Below are 18,616 nucleotides of genomic sequence, written 5' to 3' on the forward strand. Positions count from 1 at the left end.
TCTGTATTGTGCAGTAGTTTATAATCCAGAATAGAGCAGATAAAACTTTGGTTGCGCATAAGCAGGTGATGTGCTTCATCTCTTTTTCCTGCTGCAGCTTTCTGTGGATTGGTAAGCTTTGACAGTGATGGTTATCGTGATGTTAATGCCGTTGGTGAAATCAAGCTATTTGTCAAAGGTTACCTCAATATACCTCGGTGCCTCTTCCTCAAGGATAGTAGTGCCCACAAAGGATGGTGATAGTTTGTCTGCATCAGCATGTCTATTGTTGGGTGTGCAGAACATGGCTATGGCTTTGGCAGGATTGATAACCATTCCTGTGTCATTGCACCATTTGCTCACCCTGTTAAGTGATGGTTTCATCTTTATTTTGATTTCAGCTTTGCTAGAGTCTCTGTTCTACACCACCAGCAAAGGGTATCACATAGCATCTGGTTGGACAGTCAAGATGGGTTTGGTATAAATGTTGAAAAGGAGTGGCGATCCTTGAGGCAGACCAGTGTTGATGGTGATCCAGTGAGATTGCTAACTTCCATGCTTCAAGATGTAGCTTCTGCTAGTTGATGCAGATACGACTCATTTTACACATGTTACATTGATGTCTGTTCTGAGCATTTTTTCAACAAGAGAGTGAGTAACTGTACTCTATTGTAGACATTTTCCCAACCTAAAGCTACTGTCAAGGTATTCTGACCAGTTTCAAAGCATTCCCATGTATAATTTGTGAAGTGAGTATTGTTGATTCAGGTTTTTCTTCCACCATGATAACCACTTATGATATCAGTAGTAGTGATTCAATTAGTTCTAGCTAAAGCCTTCTCTGGGATCTTTTCAGTGATGTCTTGCAAGATGATGATTTGATATTCTTCAAGATGAGAGTGATCCTTCATGTGTTTGGGTAAGTCCATATTTCAGGGATGTCATATGTTACCCTGTTACATTGATACTCAAACACTAGCTTCAACAGGTAGGCTTCTACGAGCTTCTTAAAGGTGGAAATCCTTACACAATCTGAACCTTGAACCCCATCTTTAGGTGTATTTATGGCTCTGTGTATCTCATTCAAGCTAAAGATTACTTCTGTATATTCATGTAGTTGTAGCTCAGATAGGGATTAATGTAGTTTGACCCTGTCCTGCATGTCATCATGGTTATATTGGTTAATGCGTGAATGATAATATTAAGCATGTATTCATAAGAGTGCAGCTTCTAAGTTTAGGACTAAGCAACATTAATGGAGAAACAAGTTGTTTCAGCACTAAGTGGCAGAATTTTTAAAATCTTCCACTATTATCAAATAACAGAAGAGCAGATTACCTGTCAGATTTATTTTTCTTCTACCATATTATACTTCTTGAAAACATTACTGAGTTATACTTTGTGCTTTAGGAACCCCAGGATCTGTTCGAATTGCTAGAGAAACTACAAACAAGTCGACTAGACGACCAGAGGTGTGTTTTGCCACCAGTTCCAGTGAGTAGTTGTTATCTTATGTGAATATTCTTGTTAGTTAAATCCCCTTTTATAATGTCTATTACTGTATTTCATGATATTCATATAAACCAGTATGTTCTAAGCATATAATGGGGTAAGCTTATCAATCTAATGTTGACATTGCTTATATTATTTAGATAGTTTTCTCTGTTTTGTTTAGAGTCATTATGTGTAGTAAGTCTATATAACATCTAACTCTGTACAATTTCCATTTTGATGTTATCAAAAGATATCTTCATTTATTTTCTTTCTCGTGAGTTTTTAATCATACTCTAAATATTGTTGAATGAAGTAGAATGTGTTATGAGCTACTAACTTGTACCAAAGATTATTTTATGGTAAAAAGAAACTTTGGCACAAGTTACTAGCTCATAGCACATTCTACTCCATAAAATTTTAGGAACGAAAAAGCAATACATGTCTTTTTTTATTATTATTATTAAGTGATCATGTATGTAGTTGTTTAGAATATTAGCATTGTTTAATTGTTACAAAGTATGCGTTTAATAAAATAAGACTAGATATGAGGCACACAAAGAATGTTTTCACATCTTCTTGGAATAGTGAATAAATATATATGTATAGTACATGATGACATAACTCCTCGGACCACCATGACTTCACTTGTTCCTAAATTATTTTTACATGAAAGATACATGTCTTAATGCACAAAAATGGTTTCATGATCAGTAGTTTAATTTTTTCCCCCTATTTTCTATGAAATCTTTGGCTGTTTTTATTAGATTTGTGTAGGAAGTGTCTTATAAACCTGACCAATCTAAAGGAGTATCACAGATACTTGTACAAGTATGAATTGGGAGGTTTCTTTCCCCCTGTGAATGTTATTTGTAATAGTTGATGAAATACATAGCTTTAGATTATGGGATACTGCACTTGGAACTTTTGCTTGAATTGATAGAGTGATGTATCATAATTTACCCTATCCTTGTCCTATATGGATGTTTTTGGAAAGTCCTCTTCACCCCAACAGCTAGTTGCAATCAAAGAAAAACTAGAAGCTGCCAGTAGATAATAAACATGTACACTTTAGTGAAAAAAGATTTGGTTTATATATTCTGTTCTATTAGATTGTTATTTATTTTTTTCCTGTTAGTATTTTAAATTATCCTCAGCAGATTCTTTTAACTACCTAGCTGATTTTTTATTGTGGAATTTGTTTTAAACGTGTTGATTTTTCATTTGTCCTTCTGGTATTATATTGTTTGTAGATTGTAGTTATGGAAGGGTATTTTTTAAAACCACACACAAGTTATGGGAAAAGGAGAAAACAATGGTTAATGTGAGGACATGATATAAAAATGTGGTTAGGACTAGAAGAAGCATTCTGTTAGATCCAGAGCTTTTTTCAAACAATGGTGAGATCTGTGTCTGCTCCCAATCCATTCTTGGGAGCCTGGCATGGCTTGGTGCTAAAGGCACTCAACTCTTAATCTTAGGTTTGTAATTTTGTACCTCATGCCTCAATTTGCTCGCCCTTTTATCTGTAGGAGCATTTTAATGTGATGGTGAATTCCACTATTCATTGGTAAAGAATAGCCAAAGAGTAGGCAGTATGTTAGTGTTGACTAGCTGCCTTCTCACTTCAAAATTAGAGACAGTTGCTGTAGATAGCCTTTTAGTAGCTTTGTGTGAAATTCAAGAAAAACAAGTAAGTAGTCCTTGGGACAATGAGGTTAAAGTGTGCCTCACTGGGCAATCCTAGGTGCCCCTTACACACCCTTTAGTGGCTACTTCTCATGGTCTATAGCATAGGGCACCAGAGAAGAATCATGGTAGCATCAAGAAGCTTGAATGTCCTGAGGCTTGTTGGGATGGTCTCTATGGGAACCAAAACATTCTTTAACAAGCCTAAGTATTGAAAAAGGTGCTGGCTTTAGTCACCTGTGACACTGGTTAATGACACAATGTGCATGCAGGATGATGTTTGGCACATTTCATTGCAGTGCTTTCAGAGGGATCATTTGGTGCCTCATTGCAATCCATCAGGATTAGAAGCTAATTAGTACCCTTCCAGACTAACCAGGCATACTGCTGATGCTCCCAAACTGTGTTCAATATTTGAGGACAATGTGTTTTACACCAGATCATATCATTACTATGCAAACAATGAATATCCCAATATGATCTTAGTCTGAAAAAGTCACATTTATCAGGGTATGCATCTTTGACCTTTTGAATAAGATGAGGTTCTTAACCAGATGCACACAGCCTCTCAGCTGCTTAGTACTAGAGAAGCTGTCAGTACCACCATATAATTATGGGGGTGAAGTAAAACATTAAACCCACGAGTGTTTTAGGGGATGAAAAAAGGACTTGGACTGTTTCCACAAATACTTCAAGCAAGTGTTTGCTTGAAATTGATGAATTTGGAAACAGGCTGTGCTACATCTCATGTTCAATATAAGTGGTCCCATTGGTATAGTAACAGAGATATAAGTGACACAAACTAGCCAAGTAGTGCGCTGCAGCCTCTGAATCACATTTGAGAAGAAGAGCACAACTTTTAGAACATCTGAAGTGTAGTTCTAAATTTTAGAAACAACCTGAACTCAAAACAGACATGAACTCAGGAAGTTTGCTGATGTGTTCCTGAAACCGGATAGCCAGTTGGGTCAGATAATAATCACACATTATGACACATAGATGCATATCTGACAAATCATCCACCATAAACTTCCTTGATTTGTTTGTTTGAAGTTAAGCACAAAGCCACACAATTGGCTATCTGTGATCTGCCCACCACAGGTATCGAAACCCGGTTTCTAGCATTGTAAGTCTGCAGACATACCGCTGTGCCACTGGGAGGCGACTTCCTTGAAGCACCAGTGCTGAAATCATGTTAATATTCAAGAACAGAGTACTAAAACCTCCAACGAGTTCTTGATCGTCTCCACTGGTAATTGTCAGTAAATAAAGAAGGAACACAATGTTCTGTGTAGACTTTGGATGGATGATTGCAGTGTCAGTCTTTCACATCTTTCCTTTATCTTCTACAGATGAATGCCTGGAATGCTCATGTTGGTTTAATACTGCTGGATACTGGCAAATTGAACTAAACAATGAAAGTAGACCTAAAACTGCTTTCAGCACTGGAAGAAACTGCACAAATTTTACATCGTGCTATTCAGTCCGTGTTGTATTGCACCTGCTACTTTCAAGTGGCTAAAGGTGCTTACATTTATACTTATTTGTTGTTCAGTTACTGATTATTTTTTTTGCATATACAAAATTGTCATTGTATAAATTTAGTTTTTTAGATACAGAAAATCAAAATATCTGAAATGTTTCTTTCAACAGATACATATATATTGGAACTCAAAATGTTTTAATTCAGTTTCAAATACAAGAAAATGCTTAACATAAGTATGACTTGACTTGCAAAAGGTACAAATATCTTTTTATTTTTATTTCTTGTATATAACTCCAGAAGACATTGAAATGTGCAATGTTTTAAGTAAAAGTTGTTCAAGATTTTAATATGTATCTTTTAATTGCATAAATGTGAAAGGTTATATTTTAATTGTTTATTAAATTTTAAATGCTTAACATGCACTTATAGTGACATATTATTGATTTTATAGCTAAAGGACAGAATATTTTGAAAAAGGGAGCTATTACTTTTTACATGAATGTAGGCTAGAAATTGAGAACAGAAAAGTTCAGGTTCTTGTTCATATATTTCTTAGACATGTAGTGTAAACTAATCCTGAGATTTGTTCACATATTAGTTAGATATGTAGTGTAAACTAATTCTGAGTCTTGTTTACATATTTCTTAGAATGTATTGTAAACTAATCCTGAAACTTGTTCACATATTTCTTAGAATGTAGTGTAAACTAATCCTGAGTCCTGTTCACATATTTCTTAGAATGTAGTGTAAACTAATCCTGAGTCTTGTTCACATATTTCTTAGAATGTATTGTGAAATAATCCTGAGTCTTGTTCACATATTTCTTAGAATGTATTGTAAACTAATCCTGAGTCTTGTTCACATATTTCTTAGAATGTATTGTAAACTAATCCTGAGTCTTGTTCACATATTTCTTAGAATGTAGTGTAAACTAATCCTACGTCTTGTTCACATATTTCTCAGAATGTAGTGTAAACTAATCATTAGTCTTGTTCACATATTTCTTAGAATGTATTGTAAACTAATCCTGAGTCTTGTTCACATATTTCTTAGAATGTAGTGTAAACTAATCCTGAGTCTTGTTAACATATTTCTTAGAATGTAGTGTAAACTAATCATTAGTCTTGTTAACACATTTCTTAGAATGCATTGTACACTAATCCTGAGTCTTGTTCACATATTTCTTAGAATGTAGTGTAAACTAATCATTAGTCTTGTTAACACATTTCTTAGAATGTATTGTAAACTAATCCTGAGTCTTGTTCACATATTTCTTAGAATGTAGTGTAAACTAATCCTGAGTCTTGTTCACATATGTCTCAGAATGTAGTGTAAACTAATCCTGAGTCTTGTTCACATATTTCTTAGAATGTAGTGTAAACTAATCCTGAGTCTTATTCACATATTTCTTAGAATGTAATGTAAACTAATCATGAGTCTTGTTAACATATTTCTTAGAATGTAATGTAAACTAATCATGAGTCTTGTTAACACATTTCTTAGAATGCATTGTAAACTAATCCTGAGTGTTGTTCACATATTTCTTAGAATGTAGTGTAAACTAATCCTGAGTCTTATTCACATATTTCTTAGAATGTATTGTAAACTAATCCTGAGTCTTGTTCACATATATCTTAGAATGTAGTGTAGACTAATCCTGAGTCTTATTCACATATTTCTTAGAATGTATTGTAAACTAATCCTGAGTCTTGTTCACATATTTCTTAGAATGTAGTGTAAACTAATCATGAGTCTTGTTAACACATTTCTTAGAATGTATTGTGAACTAATCCTAAGTCTTGTTCACATATATCTTAGAATGTAATGTAAACTAATCCCGAGTCTTGTTCATATATTTCTTAGAATGTATTGTAAACCAATTCTGAGAAGAATGCAGTAGCCACCCAACTTCTAATAAATATGAAATCCATATATACTTTATTAGTACACATATTTCTTTAAAATGCTATCATATCCCAGATATACTTGATGTAATTAGTTCAGCTTTTTTTAGTTTCAAAATTTCTATACAATACTTTAAAATTTACTAATTTTTTAAAGTATGAAAGGTAGTACCTTCTTCATTAACAGATGTGCTTGCAAATATTTATGCCCTAGCTATTACTGCATTGCTAGCAATGAACATGTAATTTAATATAGCAGTTAATAACCTTTACTTATCATGTACACATTTTGCATTTTTGTCTTTTATTTGAAAATTAATAAAAAACATTTTGAGTTACAAAGTAGAATTACACTTATATATGTATTAGTTAAAAAATATATTTCATACATTTTTGATTTTCTTTACCTTACCTCAAAAATACATTTATAGAATAATTTTTATTTGCAAAAATAAAATCATAGATAATTAATAAAGAAGTTTACTAGTATGTATTATTTAAAGCACTTGAAAAATATTGTTGTAAGGTATATTTCCAATGCTTTAATCAAAATGTTAGCTAGAAGTTTCATGATGTTAATATGTAAGTTTGTAGATGTAGGCCTAGAACATATCTAGAAACAAGGCTAGGTTATAATATATACAAGAATTGATGTTTTGCTCTCAGTTAGTGGTAAATAGTGAATGAGAATTGAGTTAGTTTAATTCATCATTAGCTATCATATATATTCAGTTACTCAATCAGTTAACTGTAGATTGTTCTACTAAGTTTATTTTTTTACATTATTTGTTGAACATTATTGAGGTATTTCCATTTGAACATCATTTGTAAACATAGGATTACAAGTTACAACAGTATATGAGCTTGTAGAAATGTTAAAGAAGAAATATACTTATTAACTTTACATGAACTGGACTTGTCCATATTTTCACATGATAATTTAAAAGAACCCACCAAATAAAAGAGTAACATTACAACATAGGTGTCAGGAGTGAAATTACTTTTACCACACAGTCAAGAAGTGAGATACAAGCATTGCTAGACATGTTGGAATTATTAAAAAAAAAGCCCAAGAAGAAAGAAACCATAAATTAGAAGAAAAAGATAGAAAATTAAAATAAGACCAGAAAAAAATATACAGCAAATAGAAATATGATAAAGATGTAAGAGACAGGAATTGAAGAGAATAGTCAAAAGAAATAGGTAAATTAATTAAAGAATAGTTAAATCTGATTGGAGAGAAGATCAATAAATCTAGAGGGAGCATACAGAGGGATTACAACAAGTTTGAAGAAATGTAGAAGGACATCAGAGAAGTACAGAAAGGTTGTAATGATAAGATTAAAGAAGTACAATAGAGCATCAGTGAAATAAAGAAAGTAATGACAAAATTGATGAAGTAAAGAAGGACAAGGTGGAAAATAACATCAGGGATAGAATAAAACATCCACAAAACGAATTATCAAATGAAAACATTAAACCAGCCACACCTGTTTCTTCCTTGGCTAAACAGTCCCAACCTAAAATACCATCGGGTGTAAAATATGGAAAAGGAGAACTTATTTGGTTTACACCTATCACCACTACTGCTGTGCCACCTATTACTGAAGGACCTTCATAGACTACTCTAGTTCTAACACTACCAAATCCAGCTCCAGAAATTAAATGACCAGTTCAACATTGGCTAATTAAGAATCATTGGACATTTGATGGCAAGATATAGGAGGTATACCATGCTCTGTTCAAAATAAATTTCCATAGTGAACAGATGAAATAGTAAATAACAACTTATTCACCATACCGCTCATTTAAAAGGACCAAATTAATGACATTGAGTAACCATTCAACTAAGAGCTGTACCAACTAACAAGCATTGATAGCTGTCTTTTTGGAGTAACAGAGCCAAAATCTGAAATGGTACGGAGGAAAGAAGAGACCTTAGCTGAACTTGCAGATGATTTGAAAAGGCTTTATCAATTATCTTACCTGGATGCTTCTTGTGGAATGATGGATTCATTGACACCAATTTATAGATGCCATAACAAATGTATGAGAATTGGCTGAAGCAAAATAGGTGTCTATCTTTAAAGGAAGCTCTGCAGTTGGCAATGGAATTAGAATTAATTAAAGATGCAGAGAAACAACTAAAGATTCTATCTCGAAGTTATAGAATCATTTGATCAAGCAACACTGAATCATCAATCATGAAGAATGAAAAGGATTAGTTACACGAAATGGAGGGAATAAATTACTATTTTATATATATATATATGTACAGACAATAATTGTTTTAATTGTAACTTCAAAGGATATATTGCCAGGAGCTTTAGACAAAAGTGGTAAGGGAGCTCGACTCGCAATCTGCGGATCGCAGGTTCAAAATCCCCATCTCTCCAAACATGCTTGCCCTTTCAGCCGTGGGGGCATTATAATATGATGATCAATCCTACTATTCGTTGGTAAAAGAGTAGCCCAAGAGTTGGTGGGGAGTGGTGATGACTAGCTGCCTTCTCTCTAGTCTTTCACTGCTAAATTAGAGACAGCGAGCGCACATAGCCCTCATGTAGCTTTGCGTGAAATTCACACCAAACCAGTTTGTTATTAATCTTATAACATAATAAAAAAACAAATTTGGAATTTTGTTTGGTCTGAAAAAGGACACACACACACACATATTTTTTCTAACTATATTTTTGACTGATCCGAAAACATTGTTCCCCCAGTGCGACAGCAGTAAGTCAGCGAACTTACGACACTAAAATCTGGGGTTTAGTTTCCCGCAGTGGACACAGCAGATAACCCAAATGTGGCTTTCTCTAAAATAAACACACCGGAAATATTACATTGCAAATTTTCGCAAAATATAATTATTCTAACATCAATCATTAAATATTTGTTTGTTTGTTTGGTTTTTCCGACAAAGCCATATTTGGTTATCTGTTGTATCCAATGTGGAGAATCGAATCCCGGATTTAAGGGTTGTAAATTCATAAATTCCCGCTGTCATTAGATATTCTACCTTATCAATGAACTCCTACCTGAACGTTAATTAATCTATCAAAAAATAAAACAATTTTATTACTCATTAATTTAACCTTAGCTCTCTCAATTACTTGTGGTGCATGTGTGTTTAATGAACACACTTTAGTGTGACTGCAATTGGCATTATGGTGACTGGCAGATAGCCCTCGTGTAGCTTTGTGCGAAATTCAAAACAAACAAACAAAATATTTTAATGTGAAGGATGATACTGCTTTCCTGAAACAATCTTGCAAATTTCTGGGTCAATGTCTGACAGTTTCAAACAAAGATCTGGATCTACATTTATCTAATTTCTATATTTCAATTTTATTTTAGCAAGTTGAAAGAAACCTCACATTTTATTTTACTCATTACTTTTTCAGTAAATGGTAACTTCATAAATTTAATGTACAACTGTGGACCCCCTTAAGTACTATTGTGGACCCCCAGAGGGCTACAGACCACAGTTAGGGAATCTCTGCTTTAAGCTATTAATTTATAACAGTCAATCTATTGACATTTTTGGTTGTTTAGAAGCTTATACTTGCTGTATATTTTTGTCTTTCTGAAATCAAGTTTTTTATAAACAAAAAAACTCTTATCCGTTGGATGTTGACACTAGAAGTAGTATTATGTATCATTATTATTGGAATGATTTCATGATGTTCGAAAAACACATAGGTTCAAGAAATCTTGATGGAAATGAATAAAAACCCTGTAACCCGAACGCTTTTAAAAGGTGAACCTTTCTTTTTCAGGGGCAAACTGGGAATGATTTCAGTTTTTTTAGTTTTGTGAAATTATGAAATCATTCAAGAAGCCCTTTGTATGGTTAGTAGTTAAAGGAAATTTCTTAAGCCTGTTAAGGAAAACTTCAAGTGTGATAATCTTTTTGACAAGAGAGTAAGATAATTTATTTTCATATGACATAATATATATTTATGTGTATGATATATAATACTATCTTTTTATACTCTTTAAAAATTTGACTTATTTAAAGTGATTCCATATATATACACTCACGAATAAATTTATCTCTGTCCTAGATATTGTGTAAAATCTGGATGCCCCCCAGTGGCTCAGTGGCAAACCCCGAAGCTTATAATGCTAAAAACTAGGTTTTAATATATATTAATATATATTTATATATGACATAATATATATTTATGTGTATGATATATAATACTATCTTTTTATACTCTTTAAAAATTTGACTTATTTAAAGTGATTCCATATATATACACTCACGAATAAATTTATCTCTGTCCTAGATATTGTGTAAAATCTGGATGCCCCCCAGTGGCTCAGTGGCAAACCCCGAAGCTTATAATGCTAAAAACTAGGTTTTAATACCCGTAGTGGGTGCATCACAGATTGTGTAGCTTTGTGCTTAACAAGAAACAAACAATTATCATTCCTGAAACAATTCATTGTATACACTCATTAATAACTTCATCTGTTCTGGAAAGTCTGTTAATATAGAAATATTTTATCATGTCTGAAGAAATTCTTTGTATACACTCATTAATAACTTTATCTGTCCTGGAAAGTCTATTAATATAGAAATATTTTATCATGTCTAAAAACATTCGTTGTATACACTCATGAATAGGTTTACCTGTCCAAGATTTTCTGTACATATAGAAATATGTTATCATGCCTGAAGAAGTATTGTGTATACATTAATGAATAACTTTACCTGTCTCATATAGTCTGTTAACACAGAAATATTTTTATCATGTTGAAAGAAATTCTTTATGTAAACTCCAAAAAGCACTTGGTTGGTTAAAAAACTAAGTTTTCAGATGTTTATTATCAATTCTGTTATTTTATACTGAGAGGTGTGAAGATCCTAAAATGACTATTTTATAAATATAAAAAATGGTCACCTAAAGTCTGATCATGTAAACTCGTAGATAACTTTTGTTTCAGTAGTAATGATAGCTTCCCTTCATTTGTGCTTATGCAGAGATACTAAGAGAACCTTTATTGTGCTATTAGGAGAATACATGTACTTATATTTTGAAGTAGCACAGTTGCTAGAGAAAAGTCCCTCAGTGGGACAACAGTAGTCTTTGGATTTGCAATGCTGTAATCAGAGGCTCAGTTCCCCTCGGTGGACACAACAGATAGCCTGATGAGGTTTTTCTATAACAACTTTGCGCACACACACACACACACTAGAGAATTTTTTTGATTAATTTCTAATTATACTAGTTGTAAATGAACAATTTTCACTTTTAATGTAATATCATATGTTTCCTTAAGAATTCATCACGGAAGAAGAAAAGCGATCAAGACCTGTTGAATGAGGTGAGAGATACCGAAGTTAATTTAGTTAAAACTTTCATGGTGCATTAAGTTCAAGTCTATAAAAGTTAAATAAAAATGTTAAAACTATAAAGTTGGTATCATAAAAAAATTGCTTATGCTGATGTATATGTAGGACATACCAATACTTAGATTAAGTCTCTGGATCACTTTAGCTTAAACTATGCCTTAAAGACTATATTTTCTGTGTTAAATGTGTTCTATTATATATCGTACTTAGTGTTTATAAATAAATCAATAATTAATTGATAAATACACAGTAGAAGTTCTGTAAGTGTGGTGTTAGATTGATGCCTGTACATGTTGAAATAAAGAAGATTGTAGGATTAGCAGAATGACTCACGTGAACACTGGTTTGTTGACAAACATAATAGGTAACTGAAGTCAAGTTTTGATTGAATTTTAGAAGACTTTACGGGGATCAGTCAGAGACTTTCTTTCTCTCAGTGCTTGCAATAATACAGTTTTTATTCAATGTTCACTTAATTTGCTGTCATCACATTTGTTTTAGTTTCTTCGTCATCCTCAACCATACCCAATGATAGTTATTCCTCCATCAGGCGGCTATTGGGTTGATGGCACAAACCACGAATACCAACTGGACTCGGAGGGAAACTCTGTTACCCCTGAGTACATGTGGTCTCCTCGACTTGAGCTTGATGATACCCCAAGTATTTACCGCAAGATATTTCTGGGCACAGTAAGTGAATTAATAGAGCCTCTTTTACCCAGCTTATAGCTTTAATCTTAATGAGCAATTTAGATACTTTGCTAATGATAATGTATAAAATAGTTTAACTTGAATTTTCAAAAAAAGCTTTAATGATTCGTTAGACACGTGATTAATTAGTGTTATTTACTTGTCAAATTCAAAATGGTTTTTAATAAAGAAGAATAAAGATGCATGTATAATAACTTCGGTTTATTACTTCTTAGTTCCATGTGTAATAAATATTATATGTTGGAATTTTGAGTCCAATGATGTACTGTTTAAACTTTTTCTAAAATAATACATCATAATCATATTATAATTTATTTTTATCCAGTATAAAACCTTTTCTAATTACTTGTGTTTTGGATATGTACTGTAATATTAAAGAATGTATTAAGTTTTCACACAGTGAGGCATTAACTGTGATTATTGTTGTTTTGTATGTCATATTATTGATTGTTTTTTAGGAAGCTGTGCTTGAAAGTTTAAAAGACAATTTTCGTTTTAAATTCCATGTAAATATATCAATGCTTTCAAACCAGAAGGTTACTATTTTTCAATTATTTATGAGTTTTAAATGCTTTAGGATACGAGGATATGGGTCTGCTGTTTTAATACTGTATCATTTCATTGTAGGATCACTTCAACTTCACTGCCATTGATCCTAACGTTGGACACTTAGTGATGTCATTAAAAGTAGAAAATAAAGCAGAAAATGGTCGTGTCTGGATTCTACTAAGGTAGATAATATGGGCATTATTAAAGTCTTAGATTTACAGAAAGTTCAGTACATTATATTAAAACTATTTTGAGATATCCAAATAAGTCATGTGACTGCCACAGCTGACATAATCACAGCAAAACAACTTGTATAAGAACTACATTTTCCACATTGATTGGCATTTCATAGGTACCCAGTAATGCCAGAGAAAATTTATTGCTTATGAGGAGGCTATGTAATGGTCCTTTCCTACACAAAATATTCATACACCCAGATCATAAAAATGTATTCAGATCTCGGTTTAGAAGATGAGGATATCACTGGTACTGATATGGGTATGAAAACATGATTACTCTTTTAGAATTAAAACATTGTGACATATTCTGCATTATTTTAGATTTCTGGTTATTCTTCATTTAAACATAATTGTGAATTAAGATGGCAAACTGGACAACATTCATTGATTATTATAACATAAACTGGACAACATAAACTGGTTGTTGAAATGTACTTCTGGACAACATTTATTGATTATTATAACATAAACTGGACAACTTGTACTGGTTATTGAAATGTAGTCTGGACAACTTGTGTTGTACTGCAAAATGAACAATGCTTATTAGTTATTGTGCGTAAAATAAAGAAAATATTGATTCTTTCACATTAGAATATATTTTTTGGTTTTTATAATGTGAACATGCAGACCAATATAACCACATAATACATTTGTTTCCAGCAATTTAGCCAAGATAACAAAGTTTAATTATGATCTGATACATATACGTGGACATGTTGCCTTGAGTCTAGCGAGCTTGATGACATTTAAACAATCATCCATTTGCTTTCATCAGGTCTGGTGTGTTTGCCAAGTTATTAAGCATTTATATATCCAGGGCCAACTCCAGGCAGAATCGAAGGGCTCAAAGAACCCACCGCAAAATTTTAGGGGTGCAAAAATTGTAAAACTTTAGAAAAAAATACTAACAAGCAAAGAGAAAAAGAATATTTGTGGTGAAATTTTGTGTGAAGAATGTAAATTAATACTGCATCTGATACTTGAAAATTTCACCTCTATATCAGGTATTACCTTACACACGTGAAAAGAAAACCAAATCAAATAAATTTTTCCAAGTACATTTATTGCTCTATAATTTATTAACTTTGCTTTTAATGTGGCAAGTGGCAACAGATCATTTTTGAGACGACAGCTGATAAAAACATTTTTGCATTCTACAATGGAACAAGAGAAATTAAACAGTCTAACAGTAATTTTTCAGAAAATCAAACAGCCAGAGAAATTAATATGGAACATTAAGGAAAATTTTTGCCATGTTAAAAACTCATAAAGTTAAATTTTCTAATTACTAATCTTTATTTTTTTTGTTAGTATTTTTCTACTATGTATCATTTTTGTATTCTGTATTCTGAATTTTGAAAAAATTATTTAAAATTTTTAAAGTACAGAAAAATAAACATATATAAATTTGAAAAAGGGTGCAATGTTTTATTTTTTGCACCCTTCAGTTTTTGAACTTGAGCTGGCATTATATATATATGTGAGGTGAATTGGCTTGTAAGCTGAATTTCTTTTGGTTTATTGTTGAGTAGCTCATTGTGAGAGCAATGAATCTATAATGTACTGATGTCCATTCTTTGAACTCTGTTGATTGCTCAGTTTTTGCTTCTTATATATAATGATTATTTTATTTTGTGGATATATGTATGTAACTTGCCTTTATCATAATTTGATAATAATTAGTATGAACCATTTGAGTGGTACATTTGTTTCAGTAATTGTTTTTTAGAAAACTACCAGAGTTACATTTATTGTAGAAACACTAAATATATATATATATTCTTAACTTTCACTCATACTTACAATACAAGAGAATTCATGCAAAAAACCCTACTATCAGATTTGTAATATATTAACATAAATCACAATTTCAATGAAGAAGAATAAAAAAGATTTTCTGTTTACTAAACAAGACAGAAAATTCAGTGTTAATTATTTATATTCATTTCATTTTTTTATATTTAAATTAAATTAAAATATTAATGTTTGTACTACTCTGAACTTCGTCATCTATGTTGATACTTATGATAAAATGATAAACTTTAATGAATGACCAATCAAATATATTCTTCTAATTATTTAATCCTTTCACTATTGGGGTTTTCCTTTTGGCCAATTAAAATCATATAGTGACAAGATAATATAAACTACTAAGGATTCAGCCAGTTGGTAAATACGTCTCAACTTTATCTAATAATTGTATTACCAGGAATTCCCCTAGGGCAAGTAAATTGTCTAAGAACCACAAAATAAAATTCATTAAGGACCCAACCGGTTGTCAAAGACTTAAAAAGGCCATTATAACATTGTGTTTAATGCTTATTTCTATGTCACAAAGACGATGGGGATACGCTGTGTTTTATTACATTTAGAAAGAAGTGTAGGCAGTTGAAAATTATAATAATACTTAATAACCTCATTAAGTTCAAACTTCATTAACTTGGCAGCAATAATGTATTCATTGGAACAATGTTAAGAGTTGTTATTTATAATATAGTGATGAACTGATAATCTTAACATATCTGTTTGATACTTTTTAATTACCATAAATGTACGAATGTTGAAAGTTTGTTTTTTAGAAAAAAATTCTTATAAAATAATTTTTAGCTCAAATTAATAGAAATTATACAATTATACCAAAGTGTGCAAAAATATTTTGAAACTGTGGATTTTTATTACAATGAGATGATGCTAAATTTACTTAGTCTGTTTTAATAACAATGGTAGACACAAAGAGATCAGTAGCAAGAAGATATATTGGTTTTGAAGTTTACTCAGTTGTCTGTGATTTACATGTATGCAGACAATCCAAACTTGTGCACTGGCATAGAAAAGACATGTGCTTTAACTGAAGTAAATAAAATATATTTTTTGATGTTCATTTAGTGCTAATGTAAATAACCAATATTGTGTATGTGTTGAATTAATTGCTGTGAACACTATTCTTAACAAAACTCAGTTATGTATTTCAATGTTTCCTCCTAGAACAAGACGAGGTTTGTTACATGATATTCTACCAAGCAGTTTATTGGGAGAAAACTTCAGTGCAGGCCAGCTTGCCAAGGTAAGGGTTTGTGTAAAGTGTATTTCGAAAAAACTTGGTACAGACCAGCTTGCCAAGGTAAGGGTTGTGTAAAGTGTATTTCGAAAAAACTTGGTGCAGGCCAGCTTGCCAAGGTAAGGGTTTGTGGAAAGTGTATTTCGAAAAAACTTGGTGCAGGCCAGCTTGCCAAGGTAAGGGTTGTGGAAAGTGTATTTTGAAAAAACTTGGTGCAGGCCAGTTTGCCAAGGTAAGGGTTTGTGGAAAGTGTATTTCAAAAAAACTTGGTACAGACCAGCTCGCCAAGGTAAGGGTTTGTGGAAAGTATATTTCGAAAAAACTTGGAACATGCCAGCTTGCCAAGGTAAGGGTTATGTAAAGTGTATTTCAAAAAAACTTGGTACAGACCAGCTTGCCAAGGTAAGGGTTTGTGGAAAGTGTATTTCAAAAAACTTGGTGCAGGCCAGCTTGCCAAGGTAAGGGTTGTGTAAAGTCTATTTTGAAAAAACTTGGTGCAGGCCAGCTTGCCAAGGTAAGGGTTTATGGAAAGTGTATTTCAAAAAACTTGGTGCAAGCCAGCTTGCCAAGGTAAGGGTTGTATAAAGTGTATTTCAAAAAACTTGGAACATGCCAGCTTGCCAAGGTAAGGGTTATGTAAAGTGTATTTCAAAAAAACTTGGTACAGACCAGCTTGCCAAGGTAAGGGTTTATGGAAAGTGTATTTCGAAAAAAACTTGGTGCAGACCAGCTTGCCAAGGTAAGAGTTTGTGGAAAATGTATTTGTAAAGGTTTGTTTAGAGGATTTTCAAAATATTAAATGCCTGTTTTCATGTTTGTAATTAGAGTGAGAATTTACTCGAGGTCCAAACACCAACAAGCACATAGGGTCAGCCCTACACATTATATCCCTTTTCCATGTGGGTCATTCCACAGTATTTCAGGGTAATATTAAATAGTACATTACATCAAATTTTAACAGAGGTCTGAACCTCATAACTAGCCACGACCATGCCTGTCTGCATATTAAGATAAGGAATTGTTTAATATTCAAAACTTTAGCGTTTGTCAGTTTGACAAGATAGTGTTTAAAATAAATTTTAAAAGTTAATATTAACCTTTTTTTTTTTAAGAACATCTAAGCAAACATGCAAGACTTGGTTATTTTTGTATGAGGCTAAGAGGTTAAATGAATAAATTAGTGGCAACAATAGAAATAACATTTTGTGTAATACCCAATAAAATTAAATCAACATGCATAATAAGACTGGATTTACCTTGTATAAGTACTAGATTTGTCCGGTTTCATCTTTGGATGAAGTATATTTGAAGATTGAATTGACAATGTATGTACTATGTTGGCCATATACTACTAACACAGAATTAAGTATTGATGAATAGTGAAAATGTACATATATAAATGCTGGGTTTCCAATATGCTGACCATGGGTGAAAGGTGAAGAATGGATTAATGTGGTGTGAATGCTATGCTATTAAATTGTTGTGATTAAAGGAGACTCAGTGGGGGGCTCAGATCAGATGCTCAAATTTGCTTGGCTGCAGAACATCTAAGTGCTGATGTTGTGTGTGTGTGTGTGTGTGTAACCAAGTAGAGATTCCATGTTTTATCGTAGTTATTGAAAAAATTCGTTACATGGCTCCAGTTCTTCAAAGAAATATTAATTTTAACCTCTTACTGATTGACACAGGAAGGAAATAGAATTTTTTTTACATTGCTTTCAGAGAATATATTAAGTCAGGATACTTTCTTTTTCAGTCTTGAAAGAAATTTCTTTTTCCTTTTGAAGTTACATAGATGTTCCCAATGGAAACGTATTTCAAATACCGCAACACAATAATGAACCTTTCTAAATATAGATGTATTTTATAATGAAGACATGAAATAATACATTATGAATGTTTTTCTCTAGAAAATGTAGGTTGCATATGTTTTATTCATACAAGTTTTAACATTTAATTTTATATGGTAAGCAATTCAAAAATTACAACTTCCTAAACAACTAAAAAATTATTTCTAAATTAAATAAATCAGACCAAAATGATCTTTAAGTTAACTAACTCTGACCAAAATTGTGTGATTTTTGGATTGTTATAGTGCGTTTACCGTTGATCAAGTATGAGAACTCTATCCTGTCTATACACAGGCAG

General features: G+C 32.2%; 1 protein-coding gene across 2 annotated transcripts in view; it reads left to right on the top strand.

Moving 5' to 3' along the window:
- Positions 1 to 1,393: 1,393 nt before the first annotated feature.
- The window catches only part of LOC106472499 (rap1 GTPase-activating protein 1-like), a 45,895-nt gene continuing 28,672 nt past the window's right edge, over positions 1,394 to 18,616 (top strand). The window contains exons 1-5 of one of the 2 annotated variants that reach the window (XM_022401077.1): positions 1,394 to 1,473; positions 11,839 to 11,883; positions 12,413 to 12,601; positions 13,250 to 13,353; positions 16,396 to 16,474. In XM_022401077.1, coding sequence (XP_022256785.1) covers positions 12,440 to 12,601; positions 13,250 to 13,353; positions 16,396 to 16,474 — 345 coding nt within the window. In that variant the 5' untranslated portion in view covers positions 1,394 to 1,473; positions 11,839 to 11,883; positions 12,413 to 12,439. The remainder of the gene's footprint in view (positions 1,474 to 11,838; positions 11,884 to 12,412; positions 12,602 to 13,249; positions 13,354 to 16,395; positions 16,475 to 18,616) is intronic. The other variant, XM_022401078.1, reaches the window with a different exon arrangement.

This window comes from Limulus polyphemus, unplaced genomic scaffold (assembly GCF_000517525.1).
Source record: "Limulus polyphemus unplaced genomic scaffold, Limulus_polyphemus-2.1.2 Scaffold5384, whole genome shotgun sequence".
Lineage (NCBI taxonomy): Eukaryota > Metazoa > Arthropoda > Merostomata > Xiphosura > Limulidae > Limulus > Limulus polyphemus.